The sequence below is a fragment of the Vanacampus margaritifer genome, chromosome 3 (genome assembly GCF_051991255.1).
Source record: "Vanacampus margaritifer isolate UIUO_Vmar chromosome 3, RoL_Vmar_1.0, whole genome shotgun sequence".
NCBI classification, from domain to species: domain Eukaryota; kingdom Metazoa; phylum Chordata; class Actinopteri; order Syngnathiformes; family Syngnathidae; genus Vanacampus; species Vanacampus margaritifer.
Genome location: NC_135434.1, coordinates 165,468 through 182,905, shown reverse-complemented (window position 1 = coordinate 182,905; position 17,438 = coordinate 165,468). Strand labels below are relative to the sequence as shown.

The window sequence follows — 17,438 nt, the reverse complement described above, 5'->3', positions numbered from 1 at the left end:
TCATGTGTGCAGGCCAAGTCTCATTATTGACACTTACGCAAATCTTCTGATGACCTCAAATGCTTGTGCAAACAAATACTCAAATTTGGATTGCTTTATTTTCTAAACATTTGTATTATTTACTATTTCAAGTTATTTCAGTGATCATTGTGGGTTTTGCTTTCATTTACAGAGGGCCACCAACAGTTTTGTCCACGTCCATTCTTATTTATTGCTAAACAATTTATCCTTCGATATTTTGATGCAAATTCATGAAATGAACTCAATTGCAAGAAAACATTGAAATGGGTCAAAAGCAAACGAGTCTTGACTGTAGACAATTAAAGAATGATGTTTTCTGATTAAACCCTTTTTACTTGTTTTGAATTTCAATATTTACTTGTTTGGATGACTAAAGTTGAGGTGGGGGAGAAACTTGTCAAGCAGCAAATGTGCTATATTATAGACACATTGTCAACCCTCAAGCATTGATATTATTCAGCGACGACATGCTCAATTGGAGTTGGCTGAAAAAGAAAAGCACATGCTAGGTCATTGAACACGCCAAATCGGCCTTGGGTGTGAATGTGCCGGTGAATGCTTGCTTGTCTACGTGCGCCCTGCAATTGTCTGGCGACCAGTTGAAGGTGTAGCCCCGCCTCTCTCTCGCACAAAGTCGGCTGGGATAGGCCCCGGCGCGCTCGCGACCCGCGCGCCCTTGAGGTAATGGACGGGCGGACGGAATTTGGCCTCAAGGTCAAATGTGATTTTCAAGAAGCTTTATTGACGTCAACATCATCGCGGTGGTCTTTTATGAGTCCCGTTGCTCGTGACCAGGAAGCTGCTAACATGCAGCCGAGCGTCTTAGCAGAAGGACAGGAAGTGAGGTAGGGGACAGACAGGAAGTTTGGACAGGCGCAGTCCAAAGCTTATTGGCCGTCTTGAGGCTCCGCCCCCTTGCGGTCAGTGTCCAGAGGGTGTGGCGAGGATGAAGAGGAGGAGGAGGAGGAGGCGGCGGCGGCGGCGCAGAGGAGGACCGGGTGGCGCAGGTCGTGATGTTGAGCGCCCTCCGCAGCCACCTCCAGGCACATGTAGGGGGCGACGCTGAGCTGACGCAGGTCCACTTCCGAGCTGTCCCCTCCCCCTCCTCGGTTGGCCGCCCCCCGCGGGGTCTTGCGGCTGCGGGGCAGCAGAGATCGTATCTTGGGCAGCCATCGCTTGCGGACCCTGCGAGCGTTGGTGCACATGTCGGCCGCGATCACGTTCATCTCGCTCTCCTTGAAGCTCGGACCAAAGTTCTGGCAGTAAACTGAGCGGGACCCACAACGGTTAGTCACACGCTCGTCAGGATGATTAGCGTCACTCATCGGCTGTGTTGGGAATCAACCCTTCCTGAGGTCATCGGCGCCCATCGAGCGCCGCCCGCAAATGCGCACAAACAAACGTACCCGTAGTTGCTCCGACCCAAAGTCAGGCCGCTATAAGAACCTTTGGGAAAGTCCGCTTTCTGCCTTCCGGTCAACGACGAATAACAATCAAGAATCCCTTTGCAGTCGGGAACGATTGATTGGCAACACAGCCGGAGCGCAAATCGTGCGCGGCTTACGTTTGACCGTGTTCAACACTCGGTTGTCCAGCGGCCTTCGGCTCGGATCGTTGGTGGACGAGCGGATCCCGGTCCCGCAGCTGTTGGCGAGCGTGTTTCTGCGGAGGCCACAACAACACACACACAAACAGTTTCATCAAAAGTGGGTCAAAAAGGGACCGACCCAGGTTTTTGGGTTAAATGTGCGCCATCAGAAAGAAACCAATTTGGGCAAAAAGTGGCCTGACTTGGACGCCATCTTTGGGTGGCGTCAGCACCGACTTGCCCCTGACAGCGTCCTGTCACGCCAGATCTGCTCGGGTTTTGGTCGAGACCAAAGTCGTCGTCCGGCAAGTCGGCTGCGGTCACGGAAAGAAAGCCTTTTTCTTCTCAAAAGAATTTGTGTTCCAACGAGCGATCCGCTTTATTTCCGTGACCGCAGACAACTTGCCGGACGACGACTTTGGTCTCGACCAAAACTGGACCCGATTTGGCGTCACAGGACGCTGTCAGGGGAAAGTCGGTGCTGGTTGCGCACCGGCTGGGAGACGCTAAATGATAAGAAAATGGGTGCCTGTTTTTAGAGTGCACCGTGTGACAAAGCAGTCACATGACGCGGCGGCGTTCTGGCCAAGAAAGACAAGAAAAGATTGAACCGGTTGAGTTCACGTCAAACTTCAAGCCACGCCCATATTTCACGATGTCATGTCCAATGAGGCCAATGGATGATGTCACATGACGTGATGAGGTCATACACGACTTGACGATTTTCATTGACGTTCGTGAAGAGGTCGGGGGTCAGGACCTTGTTGTACTTATGTTAGCATGCTAAGCTAACCTGTCAAAGAAGGTGGCCAGCAGCCTCCGGAGCAGAACTTTGTGTTTCACCCCCGCACACAGGTGGCAGTTCATCAGCTGGCCCCGCGTCATCAACACGCCCGAACCTACGCACACACGCACGCACGCACGCACGCACGCACGCACGTCAGTGTCTTGTATCTGTAAAGTTGTTATGCCTTTTCTGGACCCAGAAAAGCAACCAGTACTGGTGTCTCATCAGCATGTTGATTTGGCACACCTGTGGGGTTCGATGGATGATCTCGGCAAAGGAGAAGTGCTCACTATCACAGATTTAGACTGCTTTGTGAACAATATTTGAGAGAAATGCTGATAACGACGTTTTAGATCTTTGAGTTCATCTCATAAAAAATGGAATTAAATTTATATTTTTGTTGAGTGTTTCGTTACCAACGACTTGATTGTAGCATTTTAGCAAGTTATGCAAAAGCTGTGAAGCAACGTGGACTGTTATTCGGGATTTGTGGATGCTTCTTTATAAAATGATCGTTTTTAACTACACAATAAAACATATAAGAATACTAAAAGAAACAAAAAACTCAAAACAAATACAAATGAATAAGTCGCCGTCGGCACAAAAAGTCATTGAAAGCAACGAGATGAGAACTAAAAAATGAGATCACGCAGAAGCCGATTGTCGATTCGCGTTTTGTCCCACCTGCCACCAGCTCCAGCTTCTCTCCCGGCTCCCCCTCGGCGTAGAGCGCGGGATGGCATCGGTAGCCGATCTGACTGATCAGGCTGGCGGGGAGCGCCACGTTGTCTCCGCCCACCAGAAGGCACGCACGGCGCTCACCGGCCGACGGCGTTTTCTCCTGACCTGGGTCGACCACGTCACACATGAAAAGACACAAAGAGCCGTCACGCCGGCGCCGCCACCGTCCGACCGGACTTCTCACCCTGGCGTCCGCTCATGTGCGGGTACATTGCGGACTGTGTGGCGTTGCCGTAGTAAGCGTCCTCCGGCTCCGCCTCCGACGGGGCCTGCGTGATCAGCGAGTCTGTGGGCAGGCCGGACGCTTCTGAGCTAGAGCAGCGCCCGCCTGCCAGGAGGTAGGACTGCAGACCCAGGACCAGGCTCCCAGCAGGACCCAGGAAACAAGCAGCACCCCTTCGGGCGGTCTGGAGCTCCCCCGCAAAGTCCACTCTGAGCAGACAAAAACCAGCAGTCAGAAGTCAGGCCAGGACTCGGCAGGCGCAATCGCCACTAATTGGATCACGGTCTTTGGAAAAACTGAACTAACTCATAGATCATATTCCTGGTCTACAGGGACAAAGCGGGTCATGGTTCCTGGGCCGGCTGGACTAATTGAGATCATTGTAAAAAATGAAAACAATAAAAACATCAAGATCAAGATCTTGTCAAACCAGGACAGGTCAGACCATTACCAGCCAGACCCAGTCTCATGTAACCTTCTGACCTGGCATTCCGTTCTTCCAGAGATGTCCCCGCATGGCTCCCAGGAGGCGTGTCCTGCCGTTCCTGTTTGATCTGGCTCACGGTCATTAAAAGGTCCTCTGGAGTCATGGACGAGGGGTCTGGACTGGAATGCTGGAGGTTGACCACAGACCGGTCTAAAGGTCCCAGTTCGTCTGCTGAGGTGGTCTGCGAACCGCCATCACACACAAAAGACATCACAATAAAGAACGGCTCTCCTGGACAACACAGAAAAACCGGATCATCCTTTTTTGTGTGTGATGAACCTTTCAGATCAGGGTTCCTGATCTTGGACTAAGGAGAACCTGATTCCTGGGCTAGTTGGACTAAGTGCGTGATGGATCCTGAACAGTGTTCAGGTGTGTTGCTGCCTTTTGACTTGGCTTAGGAAACTCAATGGGAGATTTCCCGCTTGCATGAAGGGTCCAGCCAGACTTACAGAGTCCTGGTTCCTGCTCTACATAGCTGGACTGGCTGGTGCATGGTTCCGGATCTTGCCGGACCACGTAGATCACGGTATCTGGTATCATTGGACTAACAAGAAGATGACGGCTGCTGGACGCTGAACGACACTCACCTGTGAATCGCAGCAGTGCGGCGATGAGGATGCGGTCTTGGTCTTCATGAGCTCCAGGCTCCTCTCCACAATGTTCTGCACCTGCAGGTACCCGGCCGTGTACATGAGGACCAGCTGCTCATTGGCGACCACGTCGAGACGGCCCGTGTAGCAAAAAGTCAAGATCTGACGGAAACAGGACGGCGTCACCGAGGACGGCAGCTCGTACGTGGACCGGGACCACTCCGACGCGTCGGAGGACTCGGCGCTGAACAGGTCTCGGAAGTAGAGCGAGGATGCGGCCAGGACGGCGCGGTGGGCTTTGAAGAGCTGACCCTGGACCAGGATGGAGACGTCGCAGTGGAGTCCCAGAAGTCTTTGCTGGTTCAGGCTGCTCAGAATGCTGCTGCCGAAGTCACCGACCGAAACCTGAAGGCCGGTCTCGGCCATGATGGAAGCGGGCTTACGGATGGCTGGGCCTGACCTTGGTTCCGGTGTCGCCGCCTGAAGGTCTGGAATCCATGTCGTGCTGGTGGGGGGAGAAATGAAGGGAAAAAACAGATTCCACGAGAGTCAGGAAGAGTCCACTCAAGTCTAGCCGTGTCGTCTGCCGCAGTCTGCTCGTGGAGGGTCAGACCAACGGGGTCAGGTAGAGTCCAACGAGCATGAGGAGGACAAGGTACGCGTGTGTCCTGCGTTACCGGCACGTTACGGGGAAACACATGAGATAGCGCTTAAGCTAACACGGCTAAGCACAGGCAACATTTCACATTTTGCTCCGTAAGACGTCTCCGAATGTTCTGGGTTGTTTATTTGAAATCACGCCCTGCCTTGAACATCAGGACCTGGCGGAGCATGCACGGACCGTCAGACGTCGACGTGGAGCTCGGCACGGCTTTTGGAACCACAGATAAACCCACCCCAAAAACAGTCACGGGTCACGTCACTTATGACGTCTGAGGACGGAGATCGGCGCGCTGTTGCCAGAGCTGACCTACAAAAACAAGCCCCGGCGGCGGCTGTGGCAGCGAGTCCGGTCCAGCAGCGAGTCCGGTCCAGCAGTTCGGCGACTTTGGGAGGCCGACAAGCACACGCGGGAACTCCGCCGTCGCACCCGATGGACCGCATCCGTCGCACGCTCGGAGGTTCGCGAGCGTCTTCGGCACTTCAAGTCTGCAAGCGAAAAGCGCCGCTCGCCGCCTCGCAGACCGCCGGCCAGCTGCACCGACGCCGATCGTCACGGAGCGCCTCGGTCCATGCTCGGACCCCCGCCAGGTTGCCGACAGGAAGAAAAGAAGCGGTTGCCGTTCGGAAGCTTCCAAGCGCTCAACAAAGACAAGACAAGCAAATCCTGCACCTGTGACAAAATGTCTTCCGCAAGCCCGAGGATGGAGATGAAAGTTAGCAGCACGGATCGTTCACACCCAAACAAGTGGGGCCAAATTCGGTCTCCGCATTTTAGCCGAGGAAGCGGTGAGCAGCAGCAGGGGCCGCGCTCGGGAATCATTTGGTGATCGGACCCCCCAATTCCAACCCTTAATGCTGAGCGTCAAGCACGGGTCCCATTTTCATAGTCTTTGGTATGAGCCGGCCGGGGATTGAACCCACGACCTCCCAGTCTCAGCCCGGACGCTCTACTACAAGGCTTAGCTTCTCAGTTTGTACTTCTCTCGACATCCGCTCGGGTTCGAGCTGGAGATCGTTTGGATGGCGGACTTTTGGGTAATATCTTGAGTTGAGCTGATCCAGTTTTCTGCGAGCCGACGGTTCCTCCAAACTTGTCGCTATTGCGCTGAAGACGAACGCCGTGGCCAGGACGATCCATCATCAGCCTGCTCAGAACACCATCGGACTTGAGACCCGTCACACTCACCTGCGACTTTGTCTTTTCTCCCCAGGGGCGGGCAAACTGCGTCTGCGGGTCCATTTGGGGCCCCCTGCCCCTTTCTAGGCCACCCTCGGCACATGTGACAACTAACAAATGAACCCACCCGGGCGGATCGTCCGCATTGTGCTATTTAATGCTACTTGCTCGTACCGTCACTGGCACAGCTGAAGGAGACGCGACTTGCCAGCTCGGACTTTTGCACTCATCGCACGCCGCCTGCCACGCCGATTGTTTACGCTTTCTGCTGTGTCAGTCAAGGTCATCTTAGAACAGTACCGCTGTGAAGTCCACCACAGTCCAGTAGAGTCAAGCAGAGTTTGGAGTCCAGCTCTGTCATCAGTCCTGTCCACAAGAATCCAGTTCAAACCTATAGTCCAGTACGCTTGACAGGAGTCCAATCAAGCCCGGCATCAAGTCTGCTGGCTGGTCCAGTTTGGTCCTGTGCTTGTCAAGTTGTGTTTCAGGGCTCACCTCGTCTCGGATCTTCTTCCCACAGCGGCAGCGCAGGCAAGCAGACACACGCGCGCGCGCACTCACGCAGCGTCTGGGGCTGGGGGGGTTGCAGACAGACAGGGGGGGGGGGGGTGCGAGAGGGGAGAGTCACCTGAGGACAGCGAGAGAGCTAATGCGGCTAACTGCTAATGCGGCTAACTGCCCTGCAGAGGACGGCGAGGGAGGCGCGCGCACACACGCGCCAGTGTGTGCGTGTGTGTGTGTGTGCGTGTGTGTGTGCGTGCGTGCGTGTGTGTGTGTGTGTGTGTGTGGCATGACTGGGCGAAACATCAGCACTGCATTGCAGTCGAGACGCTTGGCATGCCCACTGCGGTCGCACGCACGCACGCACGCACGCACATTAGACTGAGCAGTGATGATGAAGTCAGATGAGAAGAAAAAAACGTTCTTGCTTGAAGATGAACATTTCAGACGACATTTTTAATGCCAACAAGAAAACATTTGAAAATCGCAGCAGAAGACTTTCAAAGCAGTTGACGAGCAAACTCAAGTTTCAAGTTTTGAGTCAGCAGGTGGCGCCATGCTGACCATGACGTCATCAAAAAAAAAATCCTTCACTTGGTCTGTCTGGCGCTTAATTGCCTCCTTCCAGTTAGCAGTTTCGGAGCATCATAATCGGACTTTGACAAATATTTTTGCTTTCTGTTTTATTTTTCAATTCAGAGTAAACAAAAAAAAAGTTTTTGAACTTGAAACTCGACGCTTCAGACACATAAGCTAGTAGATTGTCTTTTGCATGAAAATCACACATTGGATTTGAAAAACAAAAAGAAAACAAAAAACAGCAAAGGCTGAGCTGCACTGTGGTTGTTTACCGAGTAGTGAGCAACATTTCCTCACACCAATATTCTATTTTCTACGCCTCAGAAGTGTTTGAAAGAAAATCAGAATATTGTACAAATTCTTGGTCCGCGACAAAACAACTCCGCCACACACCTCAAGTCAAACTTTGCACGTCTTGGCCTTATAACTTTATTTAAAAAAAAATTGTGCCAATTGTGTCCACACAACGTTGATGTTCCATGAATTCGTTTGTTTCGCGATGGATTTCTGATTTATTACACAAATATAATCATAAAAAAAAAATCTTTATTCAAGACTACAATTTTAGAATCCACATGCAACTTAGGTTTCATGTTGTTACAAAACCCTGTTGAAATGATCTCATGATGCATTTATGAATATTAAACCTTGTGCATATTCAGCCGCGGGAAAAGTGAAGAGCTGAGCAATCGTTTCTTCCGTTTCACGCAACCTCATTTGAATACAACTAAAGGTACAAATGTGGTGTGAGCAGCAGCAGCTCACGAGTGCTGAATTGAAAAGCTGATGGAAAATGTTTCCAAAGCTTTTCTTGATCATGTTTAAAATCACTTTGTAAGAAATAGTTTAGGCGCTGCAGCAGCACAAAAAATGTTGCGTTTCGTTCTTCCACCTTTTCTTTGTATTTATTTATTGACAATGACAATAAAGGCATTCTGATTCCGAGAGTCGAGAGCGCTTGTGTCTTACCAAACGGAAGCTCTCGCGAGAGGAGGCTGCTCGTTTTGTGCTCCGGTAACCATAGCAACGAGGCGCCAAGCCACACCGGCACGTCAAAAGTGACTCGCTGCTGTCGTCATCCGTCATCGGAATGCTCGGTGGCTTCTTGTGAAAGACTTTGAAGGCAACGAGAAAGCTGTGATTTGGAGCGTTGAAAGTTGAGATCGAGCGTTTGATGGCTCGCAAACATGCACGGCAGCCCGCGCGGTCGGCTACTGAGCAGCACGCTGACGCCGAGCGCCCCCTGCCGGGACGCCACACATAGAAGCTTCCGGAAGTGCTTCGTGACATTTACCCGAGCGGAACCGAGGAGCGAGTCCGGAACGTGAGCAACTACAGACAGGTAGGACCCGCCCGGCGAACTTGCGCGAGGAACAGTTAGCGAGCCTACCTTTCTGCACTTTGCTTCTCATCAGTAAGCGGCCGCGCTTGGAAGACATTCGGACTCTCAGGAGACCCTCGGGAGACCCTCGGGAGACCCTCGGGAGACCCTCGGGAGACCCTCGGGAGACTCTCAAGAGACTCTCAAGAGACTTTGGCCTCCAAAGTTTGGGACTGCTGACAGGACAGTCTTGGTAAGATCAGATATGTTGACGTTTTAGCGCAGGTGATATTCGGCAATTTGACAAATGCCAATATCGGCTTAAAGAAAAAGGGGGGAAAAAAGTATAATAAATCATTTACAGATGCTGCTGACATCGGGAACTCTTTTTCAAAGTAAAACAAAGATATTCGTGAATATTTTTTGAATATTTGGAGAACAAATATTTACTGTCAAAAACAAGAACCAAAAGAAACAACAACAACTATTGGGCGCTATAATATTGACTTGTTTGAATTAGCATTGAACTTTTTAAGACGTGCTGACGACTCTGAGCTTCAAAAAGAAAAATATGTCGGACTGCCGGTAACAGTTGCTAGCGAGGAAAATATCAGCTCATAAACAAGTAGCAGAAATTCGGCGTTAGGAAATTGAAATGAAGGACTGAGAAGAGATCACGCCGGCAAAAGTGGACGTAATGGATTCGAGTTGATCAAATATGACCTTTCAACTCTATGCATGCTGCAAGTTAACGTTTCGGATGCAAAGTGAGTGCATGAAAATGCACACTTTTATTTTAACACTGCCAAGAAAAGCCAAACGGCCTCCATTCAAGCGAGGTTTTGTTTTGACGCGAAGGCGGCGCAAAACGCGGCCAATCAAACAACGCCACGTGGTCATGTGACGGCGCAACATTTCAACCTTCCTCCATTTCAAAAGTGACGCACGCTGGCCGGCTGCCGCCAAAGAATTGCCCGTTGCGTCGCACCATCGGTTCGGCTGACTGCTCGCTAGCGAAGCGCGCTAACGCGGCCGGCGTGCGTCGGTTCCCTCAAAACAGCCACAAAAATGCACGTTGAAGACATTTCGGGTTTGATTTTCAAAATTTTTGTCAAGCACGAACGGAGGTTTACAAGCTAACGCTTTTACTTTTTCTGCCTTTGGGTGAACTTGTTGGAGTTTCCGTTTTTTCCGCCGTCCAATTTCAAGCCTAAAATTTCCACTCGAGCAGGTTAAGAAAAAGAAAAAAAAGACTTGAAACGAATGTTTCTTCTTCTCCAAATTTGAAGACTAACATAAGCCAAAAGGATGTGAAATGTTTGATTTTTATTTCTTCTCACAGAAGATCACCAAAACATGACGTCACCTGGAGTGGGCGGGGCCGGAGAGTCCACGCCGATCAAGGTAAATTAATGCTTAAAAGCAGGGGTGGAGCTACAAGAGAGAGAAAGAAACATAACGACTTTGAATTCAAATTCATTTCTACATCGTAATAAACATTCTTACCGTCAAGTCACAAAAGGATGGAGGAAAACGTGAATGAAAAATGCGAAGCGCAGTCAAAAACGTCCGAGAAGAAGACGTCATTGTTCGTCGTTCGCACGGCAACGGAAAATGCACGCAAACCCACAAGCTCCCAAATGACGCAAGCAGCAACCGAAGCACGTTCACGTGCGGCCATTTTTACAAGCTTTGGCGAAAGATGAAAAGATCCGTCCGTCATTGACGGCGATTAAGTTGGGATTTTTGTCTCGTTGTGCTTTTTGGAGGCAAAACGGCGCCGGCTGTCGGCGACTGATTGGCTGTTAGCTCGCAAATCCCAAAGTTGGAAACAAGTGGACGGGATGATCATTTCAAATGGAAACAAATCAATAGAAAATATATGAGGTGTTGCGTCACCCTGGACGCGCCACTGGAACATTTGTGGCCACGCCCCTCCTGCTTCAAAGGGTCTGACGTGGAGATGACGATCATGCTAACGCTAACGTGTGCCTGCATGCTTGTTACGTGCGTGCGTGTGTTTTAGGAAGGTTCCGAAGATCCCCCTTCAACTTCAGGAGTCTACTTGGGGCTGCAGGCGAGCGGGGGCGTGGCTGACGGTAACGCACGCACGCACGCGCGCACGCACGCACGCACGCACGCACGCACGCACGCACGCACACAAGCTGGGCTAATCTTGGCACGTTTTTTTTTTCTTGCCGTGATGTTCATCAGCCAACATCGCTCGCTCGTGCTAATACCAAATTCAAAGATTTGTTTTTTTAAACTCCTTCACTCGCAGCCATTTTCACTGAAGCAACCCCCTTCGCTCCCGACTGTTGTAATGATTTGGACTGATTTTGCAAGGCCCGCAGAATTTGATCTTCTATTGCTATCAAAACATGGAAAAACGACCCGATCGTTTGACATGAACAAATTTTGGGAAAGTCAGACGCAAACATTTATGAATCGCTTCACTTGAATGTTTGTAGTTTTAACGTAAACATCCGCTGTCAGCTCAAGGATCATCTGCGGTCAAAATTCATAGAGTGATTAATACATGATTCATGTGATCATTTTTTGTGAACGCTTTAACGTTGACAATGTAGCTCACTTTCATCATTATTCACAAATCGGTTTCAAACGGAGGGCAAAAGAGCGTTTTGCAACATACATGGTTGATCTCTTATACTCTGCTGCCTCCTGCTGGCCATTTTTGTAATAACTACCATTTCTTCAACCGTTCTCGTGTTTGTGCTGCGAGTACACGTTTCACAAAAACACAAAGTGGATTTGCGTTTCTTCTTGTAAATGTTGTGGACTTGTAAGAACTGGTCGGTGGCGGGAAAAGGTTGGGGACCGCTGATGGAGACCAAATGTGTGTGTGTGTGTGCGTGCGTGCGTGTGTAGCCTTGTCCCGGTGGAGGGTCCAGTCCCAACTGGAAGGCCCACGCGCCCGTCATCCCCCCGTCCTGGACTTTGTGGGCTTGAACCGGGAAGCGGTGAAGTGCGGCCACGTGACCAGCAAACAGCTGAAGGAGTACAAGGCCCAGATGGGCGTGGCCAAGCACAGCTCCACCCCCAAAAGGACCCGAGCGCAGCAACAGCCGCAAATCCCCGACATCACCTTCGGCCTCAAGTCCAGGTGGACACAACTTTGTTCTTTTCAAAACCGTGCCGCCGTCGCCGTACGGGCCCATTCGTCATAATAATAATCATAATAATAACGGCACTGATCAGGACACTTTACAGGGCAGACGAGACTAAACTAAGACCATTCCAAGCACCGGCTTGACGATTTTGCTTCAGAAAGTCAAGGTTCCGATCAGCGCCAATGTTGTCCGTCACCAGTCATGAGATCTAACGAGCCCATTTGAAGTCATTTGCCTTCAATGAACTTTCTTCTCCTTCTACAGCATGAAGTCGTGCACGCGGAGGAGGAGGGAAGAAGGGGGCGGGGCTAAGGGGAGACGCTCATTGTCCCGAAAATAAACAAGTCAGTGCGTGTCCCCAAGGACAACATGAGTGACTGCGGTCTGTTCTAAAAATAGCTCACCGGTGATGAGACATTGTGATTTGCTAAGAAGTCAAGGACAAGAAAGAACGTCAACATTTGTTTAAGCCGAGCATGCGACACGTTTCTTAATCACGGTTTTCTTAGTTAACGGAAAAAGGAAAACTACAATTCAAGAACCAATTTCGTCAACAAAATAAAAACAAAATAATAAAAATAAAAATAAACTGAAACTACATTCTATGTTCACAAAACAAACTAAAACTATAATTACAGCGAAAATGTCTTTGGTTTTAGTCTTTGGTCATTCATTTAACGCATGAGCCTTTGAAGTGGATTCATTTCACGGGAACGAGGACGTTTGAAAGGCATTTAGCAGCAGCCAATAGGAAAGCACCTTCAGAGGACGTCGCTCCGAAGCCACAAGCCAAATATTGCGCAGGTGACAGAAAGTCAAACCCGTCACCGTTTGGCTTTAACCAAGTAGGTGCTAGCTAGCTTGCTAGTTAGCTAGCTCCCACAGTGCTCGTTTACCTGCTACGGAGCTAGCTAGCTAGCATCAACGGCTACAACCAAACTGGCAGGGTTTGGACTTTCTGGATCTGGATTTAGTAATAGACATGAAAACAAAAAACAAAAAACAAAACTAACACTGAAACTAAGCATTTTTTAAGGAACTAAAACTAATAAAAACGAAACCACCCTGAAAATGAATGAAAACTAACTACATTTAAAAAACAACTCAAAACTATAATAACTCTGTTCCTAATGTACCAAATGTTCTTTATTTTCTTTAAAAATGAAATTGAATGTGTTGAATAATTACAAATAAATCTGTTTTTATTGACCCAATTTTAAAAGACATTTTAGAGCTGTCATTTTAATACCGCGTTATTTTTTTGCTTTCGGTTATCGTAGCGTCAAAATCCAAAATGGGGCCCGCGGCGCGTTTGCACGCGTTGACTCGTTCCCAAAGCGTGACAAGTTTGTATGTTGATGGTGTTCCTCAGGGCGCCGTCTCCACTCTTTGACATTTTAGCTCACGAGTACGCTCGCCGCTGGATGCAAGAGAACATGAAAGTCCGCAGCGAGCACGAGCGACGGCATGCGGTCAGTACGCACGCACGCGCGCGCACGCACGCACAAAATGACTGACGTACTTGGCGTGTGTTTGCAGGCAAAGTGTTTGTCTTTTGGACACACTCGCACCTCTTTAATGCGCAGCGCTAGTGCGCCTCCTCACGTCAACACGCACACGCACACGTGTGCACGCTACGCGCAGGTGAGACGCACGTGCCGACACGTCGGGCGCCGCCATGTACTGAGCTTGCACCTGTGTCCAGGTGGGCCCCGCCCTCGACACCTTCAGGAATCGCCGCGCGAAGCCGCAAGCCAACAAGTCGGCCGGTTGAGGCAAAAGTCCGGCAAAAACGCGTGCGACGTCACGCGTGTGACGGCGAGAAATAAAAGCGGCAGCTGAAAGCATCCCGTCACGGCGTCCTGTCATCTGTCGTCAACCAGTCCCGTCAAGATGGCCGCCGGTCATGCATGAGCGCCGGGGGAGGAGCGCTCAGGAGAGGCGGAGCCTCCCTGTCCCTTCCGCTGCGCGTTGCAAAAGTCCTCATTTTGACAAACGTGGCCGACAAAAGATCCGTTTCAAAGTGTGAACTTGAGGCGACGATTTGCATTCAGGTGGCTCGATACGAAATGTCGCCGGCGCCGGCAACCCTTTTTGTTGTCGTTGCTTGAAATGAAAACAAAGACGTGTCATCAGATAAGACGACGGCGCTCGGCTGCTGCTTGTTTGACGTCACGAGCTTTCGTGAGCGCCACATCTGTCGCTCGCACTTCCTCGGACCCGCAGTCCGGATTACTCGCCGCATGCCGACTTCCTCCACAACTCGTACGGTGGCTCGGAAGTGACACGCTGCGTGTGGACAACGGCGGACATTTGAAACGTCTTTTTGTCTTTGAACGCATCTGCTGAATGACGGGCAGAGCGCGGCGTGGGGGAGGGGCAACATCCCAAGTTCACGACCGCACCGTTTTGCTCAAGTTGTGATTGTGAACATAATTAATGCAATATGGAAGTGATAACGGTTCTGCAAATGCATATTGCAATGCATGACGTAATGGCAGCAGCAGGGTAACGAGGCGTCCGTGTCATGTGACCAGCACTTGACCAATCACAGCGTAGTCGTTCTGAAACGAGTTGGCCAAACTCTTATACGGCGCTGATTCGCCCCCTGCTGTCGTTTACCGGCATTGCGCGTGTGCATGAAATGAGCTCGGCCCAATATTAGTGCCAAAAGTCACGTGACTGTCGGCCGGAGTTGTAGAATTGCTTTTTACGTACGCAAAAGATTTTTTTGCACCTGAAGGATATTTTTTCATACTTGAAAGATCTTAGTTTGAACTTAAAAGATTTTTTTTTGTACTCGAAAGATTTTTGTTGTGTACTTGAAAGACGTTTTTTTGTAATTGAAGATGTGCTTCTTTGTGTGTAGAACAAAATGCATTCGTTTGTGAATGACGTTTTGTGTGTGTAGATCAAATTTCGTGTGTTTGCGGGTTTTGGCATGATTTTAACTCCGTATCTCCCCCCCCACAAACACACACACGCCTTTAACAATTATTAATATTTATTGTTTTTATGTGTCGACTCGTTGCACAGTATTTTTTTTTTTAAAGGGCATGAATTATAACAGGCTACTATGTTTACTCACCTACATTTTAGTTCTTATTACTGAGTTTTGGTAAACTAACTGATTTAACAGTAAGCGCGCGTGTGTGTGTGTGTGTGTGTGTGTGTAAAAAACACAGACAAAGACTTCTCTGCTGCATGAAGTGCTGACCAGTCTGTGTTATTGTAGCAGCAATAAATACATCTTAAATTGCATTAGCTTGTTTGCAATGTTTTACAAAATACTTTAGCGAGGAAGTCCAACCAACAGCACAAAGATTGTAATGTCAAACCACGGCCTAACCCGGAACCGCTGTTGGCTTCATTGAAAATGCTAGCGTTTGAGTTTAACATGTAAGTGGCACCCGCAACATGTCCGACCATCCACAACTGTGACTACTTGATTATCAATTGTGAGAAAGCAAACCGTGTGTAAATCCGTCAAGTTGAAAGCGAGCTAAGAAAAAGTTTCCATTTGTTCCGATCACTCACCTTCGCTCACAGGCGGCAAAACAAGACCGGACTGCATGACGGTGACAAGATGGCGCCCACCGCGGACGTCATCAAGTGTCATCAAGTCATCTAGTAGGAGTAGCACATTGAAAATGTTGAGCAAAACGAAAGTTTGGCTTCATTTTTCACCGAAGGAGGACGACTTTTGGAGCGCAACAGCTGTAGTCAAACTTTTGCATGACGTAACGCCTCCAATTGAATGAAACACTTGGCGACTCGTGGAGTCTCAAAGTTGAGCGGTGACAAAAGTGCGAGCACTTGAGCAGGTGCAGGAGTCGCACTCGGACAAAGTCCAACTGGCAGCAGCCGCCACTGCCAAAAGGTTCGGAATGGCAGACCATACTGACGGCGGCCTTTCCTCTTCTTCAGGTGGCGACCTGTCCCCACCTGAAGTGGAGGTGGGCTCGCACGGCTTCTCCTGGACGAGACTCGCAGTCCGATCAGGCGAGCGAGCACTCGTCACGCTCGGCCTTGTCAATAGGTTTCCATAACTGACGGATTGATGGAGCGCCGCCTGTGAAATGTGCTGACGGCCCTAAAAAGAAGAAGAAGCAATAACTAAGCTCGCTTTAATGACCTTAACGGATTGCTGGACGACGACAGATGCTCAGAATTCAAACGGGGTTTCCATCCAACTGGTTCCATTTTTTGAAGCAAATTTACTGGAAATGCGACATAGGACCGTTGCCACCTGATCTTTTGCCAATATTGAGAGAGGACGATGTGATCCAGCAGTTGTTTAAAAGAGGAAGCGACTGCGCCGCGAGATGACGTACAAGTTTGTAATTGTTGATCAACCGTTGCGTTTCTTTGCAGTTTTTCCTTTTAAATTGCATTCATATTTGCTCCTTGAATTGATTCCAAAAAGATTTCTGTTTCGTCATCCTCCCAAACAGACCTTACTTTATCGTCCGCCATTGCGTTGAGACTACAAACGTACGTATGACGTCATATCCGCTCAAAACCTGTTTCCATAGCCAAAATGTGTATTTTCCTTTTTTTGGTACGTTTCAAAATCCACCCCCTCCAAGCGTCCAAACTTTTTGAGCCCTTTTTTTCGAATTTCTAGCATTTAGTTTTATTTTCGCATTTGTTGAAAATTCACTATTATTAGCGCGCCCACCTGCTTGTTAGCATTCATTTGCTACAGTAAGTACCATACACAGCAAAACGCCACTAGAGGGCGCCTCGTCAACGCCATTTGGATTTCCGTGCCATGGAACGTAGTTGGCTATGAAATCCCTTCTAGCAGTTTCTCAACCACTTTTTCATTGACAAAATCTTGAGGCTCACCACCCATGGAAAACCCCTAACTAAACTAAAATGGTTATAGCATTTCGTTTTGTTTAAACGCTTTTATGTATTGTATATCATTGAGCAACAAGACGAACCGGCATCAAAATATCAGCGGCAGAACTACGAGTCCGACAGGAGTGGGCGGGCTGACGTTTTCTTGTTGTTGTTGTTGTGCCAGTCCAGCCCTGCCGGTGGCGACATCCAAACTCTTTGACCAGGTTTTTACTTTCCGGACCCGGGTTCGTTTTCCATGCACATAATGAGGCACACCTGCAGCACGCAGAGTTCGAGGAGCCCAATCTAGTAAAAGAAAAAAGTCCACTCGCTTTCCTCGCCTCAACATTTGCAATCGTTTCCTTCATGACGACGAATTTGCAGATGGTCAAACTTTCAAGGTGGCCTCGTCAGAAAACAACATCCGGGTATTTTTCGGAGCCTTCTGGGTTCATTTGGAAGAATATTCGCTGCCGTCTGACAAGGACGGACGAAGAGACGAGAATGCAAATGAAGAAACGTTCCCGCGCGCGTGCCGTACGTAACGCCGCCTGCGTGCTTGATTCAAAGTCTCGTGGCAGCTTGTTCCCGTTTTTGGCAACCTCTTTACTGTCTGCACTTTGCGGGCGGGACATGGCGGGACATGGCGGGACATGGCGGGACGTGACGTTCGCAACTAATTGTGTCCACAAATGCGCACCAGTCGTCACATTTTGATTTGACCTTTTATGGCTGAAAGTAATTAGCAGATGAACACCTTTTAGCTGTTCACACTCGT

At 49.4% G+C, this 17,438-nt stretch overlaps 2 protein-coding genes across 5 annotated transcripts; one reads left to right on the top strand and one right to left on the bottom strand.

The window, feature by feature from the left end:
- Window positions 1–743: 743 nt before the first annotated feature.
- On the bottom strand, window positions 744–17,398 carry LOC144048627 (nucleus accumbens-associated protein 2-like). 3 transcript variants are annotated; one of them, XM_077560774.1, is made up of 10 exons: window positions 15,350–17,398; window positions 10,048–10,115; window positions 6,776–6,854; window positions 4,438–4,945; window positions 3,844–4,028; window positions 3,322–3,569; window positions 3,081–3,242; window positions 2,403–2,508; window positions 1,586–1,683; window positions 744–1,288 (listed from the first exon to the last, which is right to left on the bottom strand). In XM_077560774.1, exons 4-10 carry the CDS (start codon window positions 4,864–4,866, stop codon window positions 909–911), a joined length of 1,608 nt encoding a protein of 535 aa, XP_077416900.1. In that variant the 5' UTR covers window positions 4,867–4,945; window positions 6,776–6,854; window positions 10,048–10,115; window positions 15,350–17,398; the 3' UTR covers window positions 744–908. The 3 variants fall into 3 exon arrangements, with proteins under 3 accessions (XP_077416900.1, XP_077416901.1, XP_077416902.1); XM_077560775.1 differs by lacking the exons at window positions 10,048–10,115; window positions 15,350–17,398 and adding an exon at window positions 8,330–8,603; XM_077560776.1 differs by lacking the exons at window positions 6,776–6,854; window positions 10,048–10,115; window positions 15,350–17,398 and adding an exon at window positions 6,290–6,768.
- cfap77 (cilia and flagella associated protein 77) lies at window positions 8,257–14,976 on the top strand. Of its 2 annotated transcripts, XM_077560787.1 has the most exons (8): window positions 8,257–8,702; window positions 8,776–8,934; window positions 10,024–10,085; window positions 10,708–10,780; window positions 11,571–11,805; window positions 13,185–13,284; window positions 13,352–13,456; window positions 13,518–14,976. In XM_077560787.1, the coding sequence occupies exons 3-8, from the start codon at window positions 10,038–10,040 to the stop codon at window positions 13,584–13,586; spliced, it is 630 nt and encodes a 209-aa protein (XP_077416913.1). In that variant the 5' UTR covers window positions 8,257–8,702; window positions 8,776–8,934; window positions 10,024–10,037; the 3' UTR covers window positions 13,587–14,976. The 2 variants fall into 2 exon arrangements, with proteins under 2 accessions (XP_077416913.1, XP_077416912.1); XM_077560786.1 differs by having other exon boundaries at window positions 13,352–14,976.
- Window positions 17,399–17,438: the final 40 nt, after the last annotated feature.